Source organism: Alosa alosa, chromosome 23 (genome assembly GCF_017589495.1).
Source record: "Alosa alosa isolate M-15738 ecotype Scorff River chromosome 23, AALO_Geno_1.1, whole genome shotgun sequence".
Classification (NCBI taxonomy): domain Eukaryota; kingdom Metazoa; phylum Chordata; class Actinopteri; order Clupeiformes; family Clupeidae; genus Alosa; species Alosa alosa.
In genome coordinates this window covers 1,934,060-1,953,224 of record NC_063211.1, presented here as the reverse complement: position 1 = coordinate 1,953,224, position 19,165 = coordinate 1,934,060, and the positions used below count along the sequence as shown (strand labels likewise).

Here is a 19,165-nt window from a genome sequence, read left to right as displayed (position 1 = left end):
TAACAGTTGCACATATTTTTTTGCCACAAAGGAAAGAGACAAAGTGTTTATATGAAAGCCATAGTACCGGTAATATGTTGAAATGTTTGCCTGAAAGCCTCTTCAGACCAAGCTGAGGCATCATTGTGTCTCATAGACCAGTGTTTCTCAAACTTTTTCAGACCAAGGACCACTTAATCAATAAAAATAGCCTCACGGACCACCTAGCTAAAAAAAAAAAAAGTAGACCTACTTCAACAGTAAATTACACAATAGGCCTACTAACTGATTGTCTTTGCACCTTGCTTATTGTGTCAGAGAATTTATATGATTTAAACTGGCATGCCTTACATAGGCAGTGTTGCAGAAATGTTTGGATTTACATACAACTTGGTTCAATATTGCAAACAACTCATCTATATTATATTTTACCACGTCTGCTCACGGACCACTTAGGCTAGCTTGCGGACCACCAGTGGTCCCCGGACCACACTTTGACAAACACCGTCATAGACAACAGGGGGCACATATGATTGTTTTGTGAGAGTGTATGTGAACGGGTACAATTTGGTTAAACTTTCAACTTGTCCTGAAAGTCCACAATTCATACTGACTACATGCTAAAGAGCTGTTACAAAAGATGCTAAATCCATTCATTAATGCTAAATCTATGCACCATAATGATCACCTTCCACACTGTCAAGATCACAAACCAGCCATTTTACTAATCAAAGAATTTTTATTACATTTATGTACAAAACACATTAACACGATGCTGTCTGGAATGCTGGAATAACGCTGGCGTGTCCTCTTCAGGGTTCTGGCGCCTCCGTCCTCTGGCCTGGCTCCTCTGCTGAGGTGTGAGGCGACGCTGACGCCAGAAGGTAACGCACGGACCACTGGATCATCTCAGGAGGAACGCTGCAAACACCAACACACAGGCTTCAGCTAAGGGCTCGTTCACACCAGTGATGAGAACTATAACGAAAAAAGCACCCACACTGACCAACGATGTGGAAAGTCTGTCCTTGTGGTGATCAATGTGAGGTCTAACATTTGATGGATTCTGATTGGATGTCATTTTTTTATCGTTCTCAAAATTGCGCTGAAAGTGATCCCAAATTATATTGTTCTTCATGTTGTTATCGTTCGAGGGGACGAGGTGTACGAGGGGAAATGTGAAAGATATATTCTGCACTTACGTGAAGCGGCCCAGGGCACACATATCCTGCACGGAAGCCTGATATTTGTAGTAAAACGCAGAACCGTCTTTGTGAACCTGGGAAAGAACAGAGAACATGCATGAGCTTGAGGGAACAGTGAGAGAACAGCAGAGACACTTAAACCAGCAGGCAACCAGCAGCAGAGAGAACGCAAGAGTGAAGTCCAGCCAAGGGACACGAGGATGGAGGAACGGGGCGCTGTGCCGCAACTGGCTACACAACCACAATAACACACCCCAGTACCCGAGTGCCCACTGAAACCACAATAACACACCCCAGTGCCCACTGAAACCACAATAACATACCCCAGTGCCCACTGAAACCACAATAGGGCCCGAGTGCCCACTGAAACTTGGGCAGCCGTGGCCTACTGGTTAGCGCTTCGGACTTGTAGCCGGAGGGTTGCCGGTTCGAACCCCGAGCAGTAGGCCACCGCTGAAGTGCCCTTGAGCAAGGCACCTAACCCCTCATTGCTCCCCGAGCGCCGCTGTTGTTGCAGGCAGCTCACTGCGCCAGGATTAGTGTGTGCTTCACCTCACTGTGTGTTCACTGTGTGCTGAGTGTGTTTCACTAATTCCCGAATTGGGATAAATGCAGAGACCAAATTTCCCTCACGGGATCAAAAGAGTATATATACTTATACTGATACCACAATAACACATCCGAGTGCCCACTGATACCACAATAACACACCCGAGTGCCCACTGACACCACAATAGGGGCTGAGTGCCCACTGATACCACAATAGGGCCCGAGTGCCCACTGACACCACAATAGGGGCTGAGTGCCCACTGATACCACAATAGGGCCCGAGTGCCCACTGATACCACAATAGGGCCCGAGTGCCCACTGATACCACAACAGGGCCCGAGTGCCCACTGACACCACAATAGGGCCCGAGTGCCCACTGACACCACAATAGGGGCTGAGTCCCCATGGGGACCCGGCTCAGTCGGCTCATTTTCCGATCCCACATCTCTCCCCCACTTGCTTCCTGTGCATCTATTCACTGTTCTATAACATAAAGGCAAAAAGGCCCAAAAATACACTTTAACACAAAAAAAAACACTCATACCCAGCTCTGCTCGGAAGGTGAGGCGAACATGCGCCGCTTGGGTTGACTTGCTACCTCGTTGTGGTTACTTCCTGTCTGCTGTGTTTGCGCTATCCATGACGGGGGGCTCCTGGGGGCTTTGGTGTCGTCCTCCTCCTCTGGAGACGGACGAGGGGTAGAACGCTTGCCGCTGAGCTGGGAGGGGCTTATCACCAGGGGCAATTGTGGCTGATAGGGCGGGAGGGTGGATCCCGTCTTTTGGGCCCTGCTGCCATTGGATGACACATTCTGTGTGCTGCTTCCTATTGGAGCAGAGCTCAGGCGGGCCAAAAGTGATTGGTGGAGAGGGAATTGCTCTGGCGAAGTTGAACCTAATTGGCTGTCCAGATGTCTGAGGTTCTCTGGAGTGCATAATGAGGTCAGTCCATGCAGGAGTGGCAGTTTCCTGGGGGTGGCTGAAGCTGATTGGCTCTGGATAAGGGGGAGGTTCTCTGGGGTAGCTGAATCTGATTGGATCTTTGTGAGTAGGCCGTCCTCTGTGGTGTCTGAATCTGAGGGGACCTTGGTGACTGGCAGGTTCTCTGGGGTGGCGGAATCTGATTGGGGCTCTATGAGTGGTAGGTTCTGTGCGGTGGCTGATTGGCTCTGCAAGAGTGGGAGGTTCTCTGGCAGAACTGAAGCTGATTGGCTCTGAAGAATCTGCATGTCCTCTGGAGTAGCAGACACTGATGAATTAAACACAAAAGAAACACAGAAATTCACAACTGTCAACGAGACTGGATAGCATACATGTGAAATGTATAAAGTGTTAAAGGAACACACCAACATTTTAGTAAGTTAGCTTACTTGCTGTCTACCCAAGAGTTAGATAAGAGGATACATAGGTTAGGTGGGTTACGCCAGTTAGCCCTTTTAGCTATAGGCTAACTGGTCTAACCCACTTCCAGTAAATTATGCTATGCTAGGCTAACGTTGTCAGACTGGGTTATTGCCCGCATAGAGATGAGAAGGGTATGTATCCTTTTATCCAACTAGAGTAGACGGGGTAGGGTAGGGGGCAAATAAGGCAATTTCCCAAATTTGGATTCCCAAAGTTGGTGTGTTCCTTTAAACAGACTCTTGGCTAAATGGTCAAGAGGAGCCGTACACTCAGAAGGGGACAGAGAGCGCAGGACATCAACGACTGGAGCAAACACGTCCCACCCACCGCCTTCATGGACAGACTCCGCATCTACGAACACGCAGGACACACAAAAACACAAACAAGACTGACCGCTAAACACACCATTGACACTGTTATAGACAAAAATATGTTTTTAGTGCTTTACGTTTGTTGTTCACACAAAATCAGATCTTCTACAGCTACAATAATTTAAGTAAGAACACCAAACATTTCACTAGATATTGTATGTTGTATAAAGTTTGTGGCAAATTAAATAATTTGATTTGCATTTGAGATGTGTCATGTATGCTGAAGTTAGAGTGTATGTTTTCCTGCTTTGAAATAATCTGGGGATTAGGCAGGTGATGAGGATTGGGCACGCTCACAGACAGGGCACCCTTAAAGGTGTTCCGTCACGCCGTTGTGATGGGAATGTTGAAAAAAAGAACGTTCTAAAGAATATCTGGGTTCATTGAATTCAACATAGAATTTTAGAACCATGAACTGTTGTTATCATTATGATGGTTCACACTCTTGTATTGTTCCAGTCTCGGTCTGCAATTTCTCTTAGAAAGTCTGTGTGGTACCTGAACCTGTTCGGAGTCATTTTTGTAAGGCCCATTGTCCACTCTCAAAATGATAAGGAGTGAAAGGTTGAATAAGTAATAAAAGGAACTTACAACGACTGGAACGTGGCGAATCATCCACCCTCTCTCCAGATGAGGGCAACTGGTCTGGGCCCTCATTTTGGGTGGTGGTTGGTTGATCCACCTGCTTGTCAGACAGGGGAGGGACCAAGCTACTGGGTGGTGAACGGCTTGTGGATGCTGCTGTTGCCGTAGCAATCCTTTCTCTCAAGAGATGATAACCAGGAACAGAGAAACACTCCTCTCCCTAACAAGCACAAGCACACACACACACAAACACACATTAAAATGAGTTACACAAACACATACATACCAAGTTTAAGTAAACAAATTTAGGACACTGAATATCCAGCCAGCACATTTAAACACAGAATTACAAAAAAATAAACACAGTCATGTAGTTGCCAGGAAAAGTGTATACTTTATAAGACAGCCGATCCTGGTGCCACTGGGTAGGAGCAGTCACATCATCATTTGATAATGGCAGAGTGGGATGAGCCAGTCTGCTCATTATCTTCCTAATCAGCGCCAATTTGCTCCCATCATCCAATGACTGGGGCCTCTGGCCACTGGTGGGAGGGGCTACACAGTGGTGGTGGGAGGAGCTTGGCTCTGCCGGTGAGTCCACAGTACAGTGGGAGGGAGTGGCTTGAGTGGGTGCGTACATATTACGAAACGAGGAACAGGACACCGGGGGCGTGTTCTTCCTGGAGTGGGTTGGACCAGGTGGAGTTGGAAAGCCCTTATTGTGGCGGGCGGGAGTAGGTCCAGGAAGTGGGGTTGGCCTGTCAATCACTTCTTGGGGTGTGACCTGAGTCCCTCCATCTGTCACCCATGCGTCCAATAAGTCTGTCAGACGGAGTACTGTAAACAGATGGAAAAAACGCTAGTGCACAAACACACACACACAATATGTAGTCACGTTCGTAAATGTGCCATGACTCTACAAAGGAAGATTCTACTTACTACTTTGAGACTGAGATGAACTCTCATCTGTTCTGGACCTGAAATATAAGTGTACACACACACACAAACACACACAATGCATCAGCACACCTGAACACCCATCATATGGTGTTTTCCCTCTGCTTGTTAAAACATTTTAAAAGAGGAGAGGAGAGGGAGTGAGAAGAGAGTAGAGGAGTGGAGAAGAGGAGAGGAGAAGAAAGAAGAGGGGGTGAGAAGAGAGGAGAAGAGAAGAGAGGGGAGGGGAGAGGAGAAGAGGGGAGATGAGAGGAGAAGAGAGGGGAGGGGAGGGAGAAGAGAAGAGAAGAGAGGGGAGGGGAGAGGAGAAGAGAAGAGAGGAGAGGAGAAGAGAGGGGAGGGGAGGGGAGAGGAGATGAGGAGAGAGGAGAAGAGGGGAGATGAGAGGAGAAGAGAGGAGGGAGGGGAGAAGAGAGGAGAAGAGAAGAGAGGGGAGGGGAGAGGAGAAGAGAAGAGAGGAGAGGAGAAGAGAGGGGAGGGGAGGGAGAGGAGATGAGAGGAGAGGAGAGGGAGGGGAGGGAGAGGAGAAGAGAGGAGAAGAGAGGGGAGGGAGGGAGAGGAGAGGAGAAGAAGGAGAAGAGAGGAGAAGAGAGGAGAAGAGAGGAGAAGAGAGGAGGAGAAGAGAAGAGAAGAGAGGAGAAGAGAAGAGAGGAGGGAGAGGAGGAAGAGAAGAGAGGAGGGGTGAGAGATGAGAGGAGAGGAGAAGAGAGGAGGAGGGGGGTGAGAAGAGAGAGGAGAGGAGAAGAGGGAGAAGAGAGGAGAAGAGAGGGAAGAGGAGAGAAGAGGAGGAAGAGAGGGAGGAAGGGAGAGAGGAAGAGGAGAGAGAAGAGGAGAAGAGGGGAGGGAGAGGAGATGAGAGGAGAAGAGAGGGGAGGGGGTGAGAAGAGATGAGAGGAGAAGAGGGGAGAAGAGAGGAGAAGATGGAAGAGGAGAGAAGAGGAGAAGAGAGGGGAGGGAAGGGGAGAGGAGATGAGAGGAGAAGAGAGGGGGAGAGGAGATGAGGAGAAGGAGGGGAGAGGAGAAGATGGAAGAGGAGAGAAGAGGAGAAGAGAGGGGAGATGAGAGGAGATGAGAGGAGATGAGAGGAGAAGAGAGGGGAGGGGAGAGGAGATGAGGAGAAGAGAGGGGAGAGGAGATGAGAGGAGATGAAAGGAGATGAGAGGAGAAGAGGGGAGATGAGAGGAGATGAGAGGAGAAGAGAGGGGAGGGGAGAGGAGAGGAGAAGAGAGGAGAAGAGAGGGGAGAGGCTAAGCATCCTTCACCTCCATGTTTTGCGGATCTGTTCTTTAATGGACGGTAATGTAGCACTGAAAGACAAAAACAAGGGAGGGCAACTGTGAATAACTAGGTTGACATTTGAGAAAGACACACAGTTTACACACACAGTACAGAGTTTTATTTACAATAGTAAACACCAAGGGAAAGACAGCGTGGCTTCACATAAAGGTTCACCAGCTGCTCTAACTAAACAAGGCAATAGTCAGGGTGAGTATCCTTCCATGCCGTTGGTCATCTCATGTCACATGGAAACCAAAACACACTGAATTACATGTGTGTGTGTGTGTGTGTGTGTGTGTGTGTTGTATTTCTTACCAGTTGGGAACGGCATTGTGGGAGCTCCCCTGGCCAATGGTGCTGATCTGATTGACCGTCACATAAAACTGGCAGTTATCCTAAACACACAGCAAACAGCTGGGGTTAGGAAACAATATACAAGGAATATCTCTCTCTCTCTCTCTCTCACACACACACACACACACACACACACACACACACACACACACACACACACACACACACACACACACACACACACACTCACTCACTCACTCACTGGATGAAGACCTTACTGCTGGTTCAACACTGATACCCATCCTCTGGTAGCATTTCATGCACACAGAAGAGTCAAGCATGTAGCTCAGAGCCTTCTCAGTGTTCACTCTGACAATGACAACCCAGACAGACGGACAGACAGACAGGCAGCGACTGTTTCTGGAGGGAACCCAGAGGTAGTGTAGTCAGCTGCAGTCTAGTATCCAGGAGACACGGCCCAGTCTAGTTCTAGAGTTCTAGACTACATCCACTCTATTCCGTTTTCATTTGAGTCCAAAAGACTTTAGTTACGTTTTCGCCTTCCATCTACACTACTCTGCCGTTTTCAAGCTCCTGAAACAGAATGATTTGGAAAATGCTGTCAACCCCGTACGCATTTGAAAACTTTGGCTTTGATTTTTCTTCTGCAAATATCTGAAAACGGTGTCTTTGAAACCCACATCCTGATTGGACCATGCCAGTCTGATGTTTCTTGACTCTCCGTGACTCACTTCGACATCCACTGCTAGCCTGTCAACAGCAAGTGCAAGCCTTGCTGTCTTTGGTAGCATCTGAAGTGCAGTTCAATTCTGCATTTTAAATGCTGACAGTTGCGTAAATGGTCATGTGATTTGTGTGAATAGTCATGTGATTTGTGTGAAGGGTCATGTGATTTGTGTGAAGGGTCATGTGGTTTGTGTAAAGGGTCATGTGATTTGTGTGAATAGTCATGTTATCCACGCTTCAGGTGTCCACCCTGTCTAGGTGTCCTGTGCAGACAAGATTTGGATATTGCATACTTGCGCTTGGATGGAGAAGAAAAGCTAAATGGCAAAATGGTATGCAGACTTAATAGTTATTTGTATGTGTACTTGAATGGGTGACCTTTGACCTCTGACCCACCCGCTCAGGCTCCATGTGGAAGTTCAACTGCAGATTCTTCACACAGACGATGGCATTCTCCAGCCCCGAGTAACTCTCTCTCTCCTCCATGCTGACAAGGAATACACACACACACTAGGTTTAGCATTTGGGATTGCTGTGGTGTGATAATGCCTTTTTAGTATCTCATTTTTTAAAAATCGTCCAGCACTGTTTGTAGTGCTGGTTATGACCAACCATGAATCTGTTTATCACAGCGTGTGGCATTATCTACACATGAAAATGTGTGTGTGTGTGACAAATAAAACACTCACTCCTGCAGCCTGCTCCAGGCCTGTGTTGTGAGAACTGCAGGGATGTGGACCACTCCATCCGAGAGATATAGGACACAGCTCGCATCTGTCTCATCTTGGGATTCTGTCAGGTCTTTGACCTGTGAACACACACAATCATCACATATTATCTTAGACGAAACAGCTTCTCTCTATGTCACAAACAGATAGAGCCACATACACCAATGACGGTGGCCTTCACTGCCTTGTCCGGTGGTATGGCTGTTTCATAGTTGAGAACCAGCTGTTCGATCCAGGGCTCGGGGTCTGTGTGGTTTCTGCCCAACCTGCGCATTGTTGTTACTTAAAGCACAATGGAGAGAGAGAGAGAGAGAGAGAGAGAGAGAGAGAGAGAGAGATGAATAAACGACCTGGTTTAGCCAAAGCCAGTTAGTAGCCTACATAAAATCCCGATATAACGTGACACCAGAGAAGTTGAAACGTGATTTTTCGTTTTCGAGTTCAGTGAGTTTTAGGTCACATAGCCCAATCTATGCTAATCTGAGGGGATAATCCACATTCTACGACTCATTAACGTTATGTGTGAAGAGTGATCCATCCATTAGGTCAGGGGTGGGCAAACTTTTTGGCTCAAGGGCCACATTGGGTTTTGAAAATTGGCCGGCGGGCTGCACAACAACCCCCCCCCACACACACACACACACGACACACACATAAAAAAATTCATTTTTTATAGCCTATAATTTAGTATGAAAAATATTTATTTTAAAATATTAATTGCTGAGAAATACTGCTAATTTTATGCTGTTTAACACATGTATAAACTGTGCACTGTCGCTTTAAGACAGTCGCTTTAATTCACGTTTATTTCTCAATGATCTTCTGCCTGCTTCGCTGTGGCTAGTGCTGTACCTACGGCTGGGCCCTCTCACAGTTTTTAAATGGTCAGTAGTGGGAACTACTGTTGCCTTCATGATTTCCTTTTAAAAGTTTCTTATAAGAAGGAGATATCAATTATAAACAATGACAAGCCAGCTGGAACCAGCGGCTCTCTCTCCCTCTCGTGAGTGCAGACGCGTTCCCAATTAAATGGATCGCATAATGTTCACGTTAGATCTGCTGCAAAGGAGATAACTAAGAGTTAACTTAGTTTAACATGATGTTATCTCTATTTAACATGATGTTTTTACATTGACATTGTAAACGTTCTCTAAGGAGAGTGAAAAGCAGTTTGCAGTAAAGCTAACCAACGTCGTCTCTATCGCAGGAAAAAAAATAGCGAGCAGCCTGATAACCAAATGAAATGCTCGGCGGGCCGGATGAAAGTGCTTGGCGGGCCGGATCCGGCCCCCTGCATTAGGTTCTATGCTCACTGTGCTGTGCAGAGCAGAGCTAGTCCATGTCAATGATGGATAACGTGTTAAACATGCGAACTGTCACCCGTCCAGTCCCTATTTTTTAAAGTCTATGCTCTGGTCCGGTCCGGTCCAGTCCAGTCGGTCAGCAAGGTAACGTGCTGTTGGTGTGCATCGAAACTGGCTCATGCCACTAAACGTTGTACGTTCTTTAACGACAGCTTTTTTTTTTACGGTAACCTAACACCTAGGTAACGTTGAGATGAGATGCCGCGTTTGAAGTTGCCGCTGGTCACTGTGATGATAATATCGGAACTCCCCCTATTACCGTCGGTCCCGTATTTCCACCGTCTTGCGTGTATGTGTCACTTAATATCAATTTCTATACAAACCAAGACAGTCGACTCCTAAAGAAACGCAACCACCCACACCATAGGTGTATCTAAATTAGCCAAAAATGACATTTTACCGTGACTCAAAGAGCTGTAGACAGTGTTGTAAGGCTGCGTGTAGGCTACACAACCGCTTGGAGCTCCAGTGGAATTTTAATTTCACGACGAGAATTCTCGGTCTAACCGTTCATGTGCCGTTGAAACGGTGTAAACGGGCGACCCATCAGGCCAGCACTATAACTCCGAGCGTGGTAAACAAAATCGGATATTTCAGGCAGTAAATGCTCCCGTTAACAAAAAAAACACAGATTTTGTTCAAATCTACACACCTATGGCTACTGAAAAATCTCAGGTTAATTTAGCTAATGTTATTTTGAAGTGTTAAAAAACATCGTTGTTTTAGAATTTCTGAACAAAAGTGGTGATAAATGGGGGTGTTACTATGCCTACCTTAATAAAACGCCATAGGTAAATATACGGTTGCGCACAAAGACGGGTTCTCTGTATCGTGATTTAGTTATGCACTTTATCAGACCGTCTCCTATTAAAATGTTCTGCCGTTATCATAGACAGTAAAAGATTGGACGTTATGCACTCCTCTTCCACACAGTTTACTTTTCAAACTGAACACTTCTTTAACAACATCCGTTAAAATTTCAAAATAAAAGTCTTTCTCTGGACCCATACCTATTAAAAGAGGTGATGAAATGGTCAGCAGAATTTCGGACCTCAACCGATGGCAGTCAAAGTGGTGTGCCAATAACAATGTGGGCTTCATAGATAACTTTAGCTCCTTCTGGGGGAAACCTGAACTGTTGAAAAGAGACGGTATCCATCCCACATGGGAGGGTACTGCCCTCCTTTCAAGGAACATAGATCGTCACCTAACCGAGGCTAGTTCCTGACGAACCAGAGATCCAGGAAGCAGAGATAATGTCTTACACAGATCTCTGCCGTCCTAACAGTCACCCAGGTATACAGGGCATACAAGGCCAAATAGAGAGGGTCTCTGTACCAAGACTGTCAACTCTTACTCGACCCACTATAGGGGAATTATTCGTAGCAATCTTATTATGATAAAAAACTTCTTCGGTTAAGCAAATTCCTCCAAAAACGCAACTCACACTTGCTTTACTTAATATTCGATCACTGTCAAATAAAACTGCCTTGGTTAATGAAATTATTACTGACAATCATATAGATGTTATGTGCCTTACTGAAACCTGGCTTAAACCAGACGAATACCTTCCATTAAATGAGGAGGTGGAGTAGCTACTATCAATCTAGTCTTCTCACATCTCCCAAGCTCACACACAAGTTTAAATCTTTTGAAGTTCTAGTCCTCAATTTTTTACCGCCAGACTGGAAAACTAATCAGCCTGTAACTGGTCACATTGTACAGACCCCCTGGCCCTTACACTGAATTCTTAGAGGAATTTTCTGATTTCCTTTCTACTTTAATTACCCAAACAGGAAAAAATACTTATATTGGGTGATTTTAATATTCATATGGATAATGTGAACGATTGTCTCACAATTGCATTTCAATCCCTAATTGACCATGTCGGGTTCTGCCAAAATGTTAATTCACCCACGCACCGAGATAACCATACTATTGATCTAGTCTTGTCATACGGCATAAGCATAGAGCAGTTAACAATCTTGCCACAACACCCGACCTTAACTGACCACCATCTAATTACTTTTACAATGACATTACAACATGCAGTACCTAATTTAGCTGAATACTACAGCCGCGGCTTATCTGAAAAAACTAATGCAGACTTTCTAGAAAAAATTTAGCTTACGTCTGCCCCATTCCGGACTCATGTGGTAGGCCTATCAGAAGGCCCTTTCCTTAATCCAGCCGAGGTCGACTTGTTAACTGATAATGTGATGAACTCATTACGCTCAACCCTTGACTCAGTAGCACCACTCAAAAAGAGAATAAGAAAACAGGTAAGGCGTGCTCCATGGTACACTACACAGACAAAAACACTAAATTGGAAGTTTTTCGCCAAGCATGGAAAGATAGCCTTATCACCTACAAAAAAGCCCTCAACGAAGCCAAGTCAACCTACTATTCCTCGCTGATCGAAGAAAACAAAAACAATACAAAATTTCTCTTTACCACAATCTCCCGCCTGACGAAGAGCCACACCGAAGTAACCAAATCTATCCCTATTTGCCTAAACAATAATGACTTCATGAACTTTTTCAATGACAAAATTGAAACAATTAGAGATAAGATTAATAACCAATCAGTCTCACCAAATATTCATACTCCATTGCTGAACGCTAGCGAAAATATAATTGAATCACAGATGAGACGAACAACGTTGAATTAATTTACACCAGTGGTCCCCAAACCAAGGCCCGCGGGCCGGATACCGCCCGCCACCTCATTTTGGGTGGCCCCCCAAAACATGTCCGTGGTATATAGCATCTGGCCCGCAGGGGAGTACGACATCGTCAAACTATAACATCCGTAATTTCCCCCATTCATTCTCTATGGCGGGTCTTAAAGGAGAATTCCGGTGTGATATTGACCTAAAGTGTGTTGAAACATGATACCGAGTGTGAACGTATGTCTCATAGCCCCTCTTGGCTTGAGCCCATCTCGACCACCATTGAAAAAGCTGTTGGTAGCATCGGCTAACTAGCGCCAGAATTTGGAGTGCAGGGGACAATCCGAGATGGGCTATGAGACATACGTTCACACTCGGTATCATGTTTCAACACACTTTAGGTCAATATCACACCGGAATTCTTTAAATGAATGGAGGAAGGTGAAAGGAACTCAAGCTACTTTTTCGCACTTGGAAAGAGGAATGCCCAAAGGAACTTTGTTACAGCTTTTTTATTAATGGTAGCTATTGTGCTGATCCTAAACAAATCTCAGAACATGTCACTCAGTTCTATACAGACATTGATAGCTTTCTTGAAACAGTTAGAGGGAAAGCACCTTTGATAGGACGTGAGTTTAGAGATTTATGTGACTCTACCCTATCTACCTGTGAAATTAAAAAGGCAGTTATGGCAATGAAAAAGGGTAAGTCGCCAGGTATAGATGGACTCACCACAGAGTTCTTTGTACATTTCTGGGATTTGCTTGAAAAACCTCTCTGTGCCTTGATTAATACATGTATTTCTGATAAAAAAATGACAGACACTAGCCTTCATGCCATTTTAGCTGAAAACACTTTTCCTTTGTTAGCCTACTTAATAAACTTAATCATTTTTATTAGTGTCAACATTACAGTATTTAGGCTATGTTAATCTCAAGCCCCTCTGAGAAATGGCCGTATAGGCCTACTTTTACTGTACAGCACAGCAAAATCTATTCAAATTGCAGACCGAGGGATATTGTCCATAAAACGTTGTTAAACTTAGCCTATAGGCTAGGATACATAATCACATAATTGGAGATGATTTGAAGTGGGCTCATATGCTTCCATAACGTATTGATGTAAGAAAGAGAAAATGTGGTAAGGCCAGCCAATGGCATTTCTCATATCTCGCAGATAATTGGTAGTCCTGTTTTGCAGATGGTTATTACGCATAATAGTTTAAGCAACAATAGCAATAGCTGTCATGAGCTCTCTCTCTGCCTGGTAACACGCGCTGATTAAAGTCTGATGACCTCCACCTGTTCCTGCTCTGCTCTGCCTCACCCTCGTTTACCTACCAGCTGCACTGCATTCACCACTCATCATGCCCGGTATATAAAGCCTTGCTTTTCAGTCCACACTTGTCAGATCGTCTGCAAACCCGCACCAGTTACCTGCCTGTCTTGAAAACGACTCTTACTCTTTGCCTGTGAACCCAGACCATTCGACTACTTCTTTGATCTCCAGCCCCGGTAATCTTGACCTGCCTTCCGTCTCTCTTCTACGAATACAGCCTAGCCCTTGACTGTACTGCTGCTTCGTTTCAATTGCTGTTGTGTGTGTGTTTCCCCCAGGACTTCCCGGATCATCCAGCTCCTGCCATTGCTGCTCGGCTATTGGGGGAACACACACACACGCAGATTCTTGGAACTCCCGGAACCCCTGAAACCCCTGTAACCCCCAACCCTTAAATAAACATTCTAACGTGACGCTTTTGTGGTCCTCGTCCTGTTTGGTGTCTGACAATAGCTCGTCACTAATAACGACACAAATAGACTAATTTGTGTTCATTTAATGAAGTTTCAACATTGTACAGTTTTCCTACATGTATTCATGTTCCAACACAAGCCTACATGTATCCATCATGTTCCAAGAATAAGTACATGTTGCACCAATTCTGGGCACATGTTGGATATGTGTAAGTTCATGTATATGTAGGATGCTTATAAAAAGGCAATTATTCTGATACATGTAAGTAAGGCGGGTGGTATGACGATCGGTTGGTTGATCAGATGGACGGTCGGAAGGTATTAGGCACGATTCCTGCGCCATAGGCCAGAGATATAGGCTACTTACCACAGTGGTTCAGATAAAAGGAAGTTGTAGCCTACTGTTGATGTACACTCTTGGGTACACTTACACAACTTTGGCAATCCTACCTCCATGACAGAGCCGCAGAGTCGCAGACTGACATAGTCATACTTAAAGGTGCCATGTGTAAGAATTGAGGTAAAAATATTCAAAAAATGAGCTACACGCATCAAAAGAATGAGAAGAAATAAGGGCGATGATGTCATTAAAAAAATGACAAGGTATAGTGCTGCAGAAATATCAACCTGAATTAGCATGCTAAATTACTAGCCACAGCCCGGCAGATGTCATAATACCAGTTTCGGCCATGGGAACAACATGGGCAACATAACCGCCAGCCAAACTGCAATACACGTTTCTTGGTTGTTAATCTGCCCCCATCTTTTATGGAATGTGGAGTATGAATTGATTTTTTGGCGGACATTACACATGGCACCTTTAATGCTAGTCAGAATATGTGTGATACTGCTCCATTGATACGTAATTATGGGCGTTTCCCACTTGATGACAGAATGCATCGCCATAAAGGCAGAAGTCTTTGTCAAGTGTCAAGAAGCATGACAACGAGTTAATGGCAACATTCATGCTCATAGATTATGTTTAAATAACATTCAAGACTACTTGTTTCTAAATAAAAAAGTATAGACATTAATACGTTATGGGTTATACCTTTAGGTTCCCTTTCTACCAATCTCTGCTCAGCTAACATGAGGCCATCACTGATGTGATACCTGACGAAGACCTCTGGTCGAAACATTGTGTTAATAAACCTCTCTGGGAGCTTATAGAAACAGTGTGCGGGTAGATGTAGATGTGCGTGCACTCCACTTTTTTTCGTCACTGATGTGACCAGACAGATATCACAGGACAAAAATGATCACATCCTCCTGGACAATGTGATGCGGAAGGGGACTGCAGGGGGACATTCTGAAATTCAGATTCTGGACTTTAGTGTCCATTCCTGTGACTAATTAACAACAAACCAGACAACATCAGTAAGTGAATCTGATCGGACTCAGGCCTTGAAGAACAATATTAAGCATTAGTAGCCTAAGTGCTCGACCTCCTAATAAAAGAGCTATATGGCTTCATTTGCCTAACAAAACAATGCCATAGGGCTCTTGATGTAGGTTTACCACTTACTCTGACTAACCACATACTTGGAATAACCCCCTGGCCAGGGCTCGAATTATCTTTTTGTCTTTAAGGGGGTCTCTCTATCTCATAAAAAGTTGGCACACCCCGCGCATAGCCTAACAAGGCGTTACAATGTAATAGCCTAGGCGCAAGTGGCGCTTTTGCGCAGTACATATGCGCATGGTAGGCCTAGGCTTTACCTTGACACACGCACACAACCGACATAGATTTTTCATAGAAATGGATTACTTTTAATTAATTTCAACATATTATTGATTGTAATAGTCCATATCTTATTTCAATTTCACAATACAAAGAAAAAAACAACGATTTAGTCTGTGCCATTCTCAATTTCACAACGTAACTCATTTAAACCAGACCACTGTCTCAGATAGGCTATCCTCAGTGTCAAACACAATAATGCATGTAGTGTAACTTATACACAGGGGAAAAAGCACTAACTGGCATAAATGAATAAAGCCAGCCTGTTCTAGTAGGCTAATGTGATGAACCGTGGAAAATTAATAGACGAACAATTTTGGAGTTTGCACTGAGATATTGTCGGGTAGCCATTGAATATTCCGACATCAGAGATTGCTAACAGGTGTTTCAAAATAGCTGGGAACTTTCCGGAGCTCTGAATGGCAGAGGATATATTATCAGACAACACAATCATTGTAGGCTGCATTATGGGCCATAATTTATGGCTTTGTCAATCAACATAGAATTGAAGCGCAAGTTCAACAGCAAACAGGACTTTTCAGCACGTATCAAACCACGTAGGCTAATGAACGCCTATGCAAATAGACAAAACACTCAAATCAAATCAAAGCAGGGTGACTTCTTCAGATTTGCGAGTGCTGTCAAATCCATACCTGCCAACACTCCCGTTTTTCCCGGGTTTCTCCCGTATTTCAAGGTCATCTCCCAGTAACGTTTTGTTATTTCTCCCGGAAAACTCCCGTAATATGCATGGCCATCAAACTTCATTTTAAAATCATTGATCCATTCAGGTTGCCAGGTTGTGTATGAAATACACCCTACACATACACGATCACTTAGTTTCAATTTCAACTGTTTTGTTATAGGCTAAAACCTGGCAACCCAAAACCCAAATAAGGAACCGGGTGCCAACTGCGCAGCCTGAGTCTCGTCGTAAGCAAGCGGGCTAGTTGGCCTACTCCAGAACTAGCTATTGTGAAATTGTTGGGAATTTAATTGATTACCACATCACATAAACTGTTATTGAGTGTTGTTGATACACTGCACTTGGTCCCTCGGAACCAAATCTGACAGCGAGCAGCTTTGGAGTTTTAGAAGCAGGCAGGCAGCTGGTGGATACATAACTTGCATGCGTAAAGTAATGGTAAGGTAGAAGCAACGACCGAAATGCGGTGTTGAAACATGTATATGTAACGTGTTGTATCGATTTGATATCGACACACACAGTTGTCCAATTAAAAGGTTTATTAGCTGAGCACGCGAGCACTCAGATCAAGACCAATTCTACGAGACAGAACAAAATATACATGGGGCATGTCATGCAGACACACACACTACACATACAGGGGAGGACGCAGCCCCCCACACAAAAAGGATCACACACGAGGGAGAACTAATAGGGAAACAGGTTACAATAAAGACGCTAACATTACACTCATAACTTAGGAGAAATAACGACATAAACCCCCAAATGTTCGCTCTCGTATCCCAGGATGCCCTGCGCGGGAGAACGCTATGCAATGTCTTGTGCGCCGACGTTACAGTATTAAATATGCATACACAGATCCCCGGTATAAACTAGTAAATATAGTCTAGTGGTGTGGTGGTGAAGTGTCATGCTGCGTTCAAGAGCGTAGTGTAGGTCTACGTCCCATAGTAGCTATATTTTAATTTAACGTCTATAATGAGCAGTTGTTTAAGATTAAATTACAATGCCAGACACCTTCAGATATGAGAGACCCCCTCCGGTTTTTAACTTTGTTGCTTTCATGGCATGGGCGGATTATGAACTTTCGGGCCCCTGGGCCCAGATGTATTAAGGGCCCCCCACTTATTGTCGTATATGTGGGGGGGTAGGGGTCCTCCCCTAGACATTTTTTCATTTGTTTGATGTGATTTCCTGTATTCTGGTGCATTTTGGGGATGGCCAATACTAAATTCAATCAGATTCATAGCCTCCATCCTGATTTGTTGATATTGAGGCAATGATTTCATGCAAAGGCTTGGGCTTCAGGGCCCCCTGACCCCTTGGGCCCCTGGGCCCGGTAGGTATCCATCCCTGCTTCATGGGAGCTCGGCTCCCTCTGACTCCCACGTAATTCGAGCCCCTGCCCCTGGCACACAAATACTCAAACAAATGAATGACCACAGTGGGTTTATTGTGGATGTTTTGAATACATGATCCTATAGTCTATTTCAGATGTGTTCATGCACACTATGTAATAGCCTACTACATGGAGGGACGGCTCAGACAAAACAATGCAAGCAAATGTCTGTTTTGTATGACCATGTGCTCTGTTATCTGTCATGTGTTGTCTACACTCCTCGCCTTTTTTGGTCTTTGTTTCCTGTCTCTGCTTGTTCCCTCCATGTTCTGTTCTCACCTGATCCCTTTTGTCTGTCAATTCAGTAATTGTTTGCTCACCTGTCTTCACTGATTATCTGCTCTGTCATTGGTTATCTACTTAATTGTTCTGTGTATTTGGGTTCTGTGTTGGCTTTGTCGGATCGTGATTTCGGTTTCCTCTAGACTTGATTATGTATGTGTCTGAGTAAATCTGGATTGAATCAAGTCTTGCTTCCCTGGTCGTGCATTTGGGTCCTCCTTCCTGAAATCCTGACAACATGGAAATGTATCAGTAAATTAACACTACAGAAAATATAAAGTATAGAAACACTCGCCCGAGACATTTCCTTCTTGCCCAACCAGTCCTTATCAGTTTATCCAGGTGTAGTAAAAATTATTTGTAAGAACATACTGTATACAAATGTGCAGAGATGGGAAGTAAAGAAGTAGCCTACAAATACTTCGTAACTGTACTCAAGTAGATTTTTCAGATATTTTTACTTTACTATTTATTTTTGAGGCGACTTTTTTCTTTTACTCCTTACATTTTAACACGAATATCGGTACTTTCTACTCCTTACATTTTACAAAACTGGCTACAAGACTACTTTTACTTTTATACTTTAAGTACATTTCCAAGCCTGTACTTTGTTACTTTTACTTGAGTAAAGAAGTTAAGTCAGTACTTCTACTTTTACCAGAGTATTTTTTAACACAAGTATTTGTACTTCTACTTGAGTACGGGAAGTGAGTACTTTTGCAAATGTCACATACTTTCTGCAAATGTGACTAACTTCATCAGTCTGTCTGCCTCATATTTGCATTAACTGATGATTGTGCCTGGTGAAGACACGCCTCCACCATTTGCAAATCAAGTCTTTTGTCATGTACTACGGCCCAGCTTTTGTATTAGGCCAGACTTCACTATAGGTGGTCGGCGCCAATTAAGCACACATATGTCCGGGGCGTGTCTGAACTTTTCCAATGGAGCAGTCAAAGAGCCTACTAACAGAATATAAGGCTGTGACATACAACATTCGAGAGGTGACTTGGACAGAGGCAACTTTGTACATGTTCTCCTCCGAGCCGGCTTGTAAAAAACCTTGGGAGTGCTTCCCTTTCTTAACACATCTCAGTTCGTTTTTGCTTCCACGTCATTTGTAATTCTCTCCACACAGGCAGGACACAATGAGAC

General features: G+C 44.4%; 1 protein-coding gene across 4 annotated transcripts; it reads right to left on the bottom strand.

The window, feature by feature from the left end:
* Nucleotides 1–718: 718 nt before the first annotated feature.
* acd (ACD shelterin complex subunit and telomerase recruitment factor) lies at nucleotides 719–10,792 on the bottom strand. 4 transcript variants are annotated; one of them, XM_048234449.1, is made up of 13 exons: nucleotides 10,471–10,790; nucleotides 8,257–8,378; nucleotides 8,058–8,176; nucleotides 7,765–7,855; nucleotides 6,643–6,722; nucleotides 6,312–6,356; nucleotides 5,032–5,069; nucleotides 4,487–4,929; nucleotides 4,099–4,312; nucleotides 3,404–3,487; nucleotides 2,278–2,981; nucleotides 1,182–1,258; nucleotides 719–900 (listed from the first exon to the last, which is right to left on the bottom strand). In XM_048234449.1, the coding sequence occupies exons 1-13, from the start codon at nucleotides 10,655–10,657 to the stop codon at nucleotides 792–794; spliced, it is 2,313 nt and encodes a 770-aa protein (XP_048090406.1). In that variant the 5' UTR covers nucleotides 10,658–10,790; the 3' UTR covers nucleotides 719–791. The 4 variants fall into 4 exon arrangements, with proteins under 4 accessions (XP_048090406.1, XP_048090408.1, XP_048090407.1 ...); XM_048234451.1 differs by lacking the exon at nucleotides 10,471–10,790 and adding an exon at nucleotides 10,234–10,410; XM_048234450.1 differs by lacking the exon at nucleotides 3,404–3,487 and having other exon boundaries at nucleotides 10,471–10,792.
* Between the last annotated feature and the right edge of the window lie 8,373 nt (nucleotides 10,793–19,165).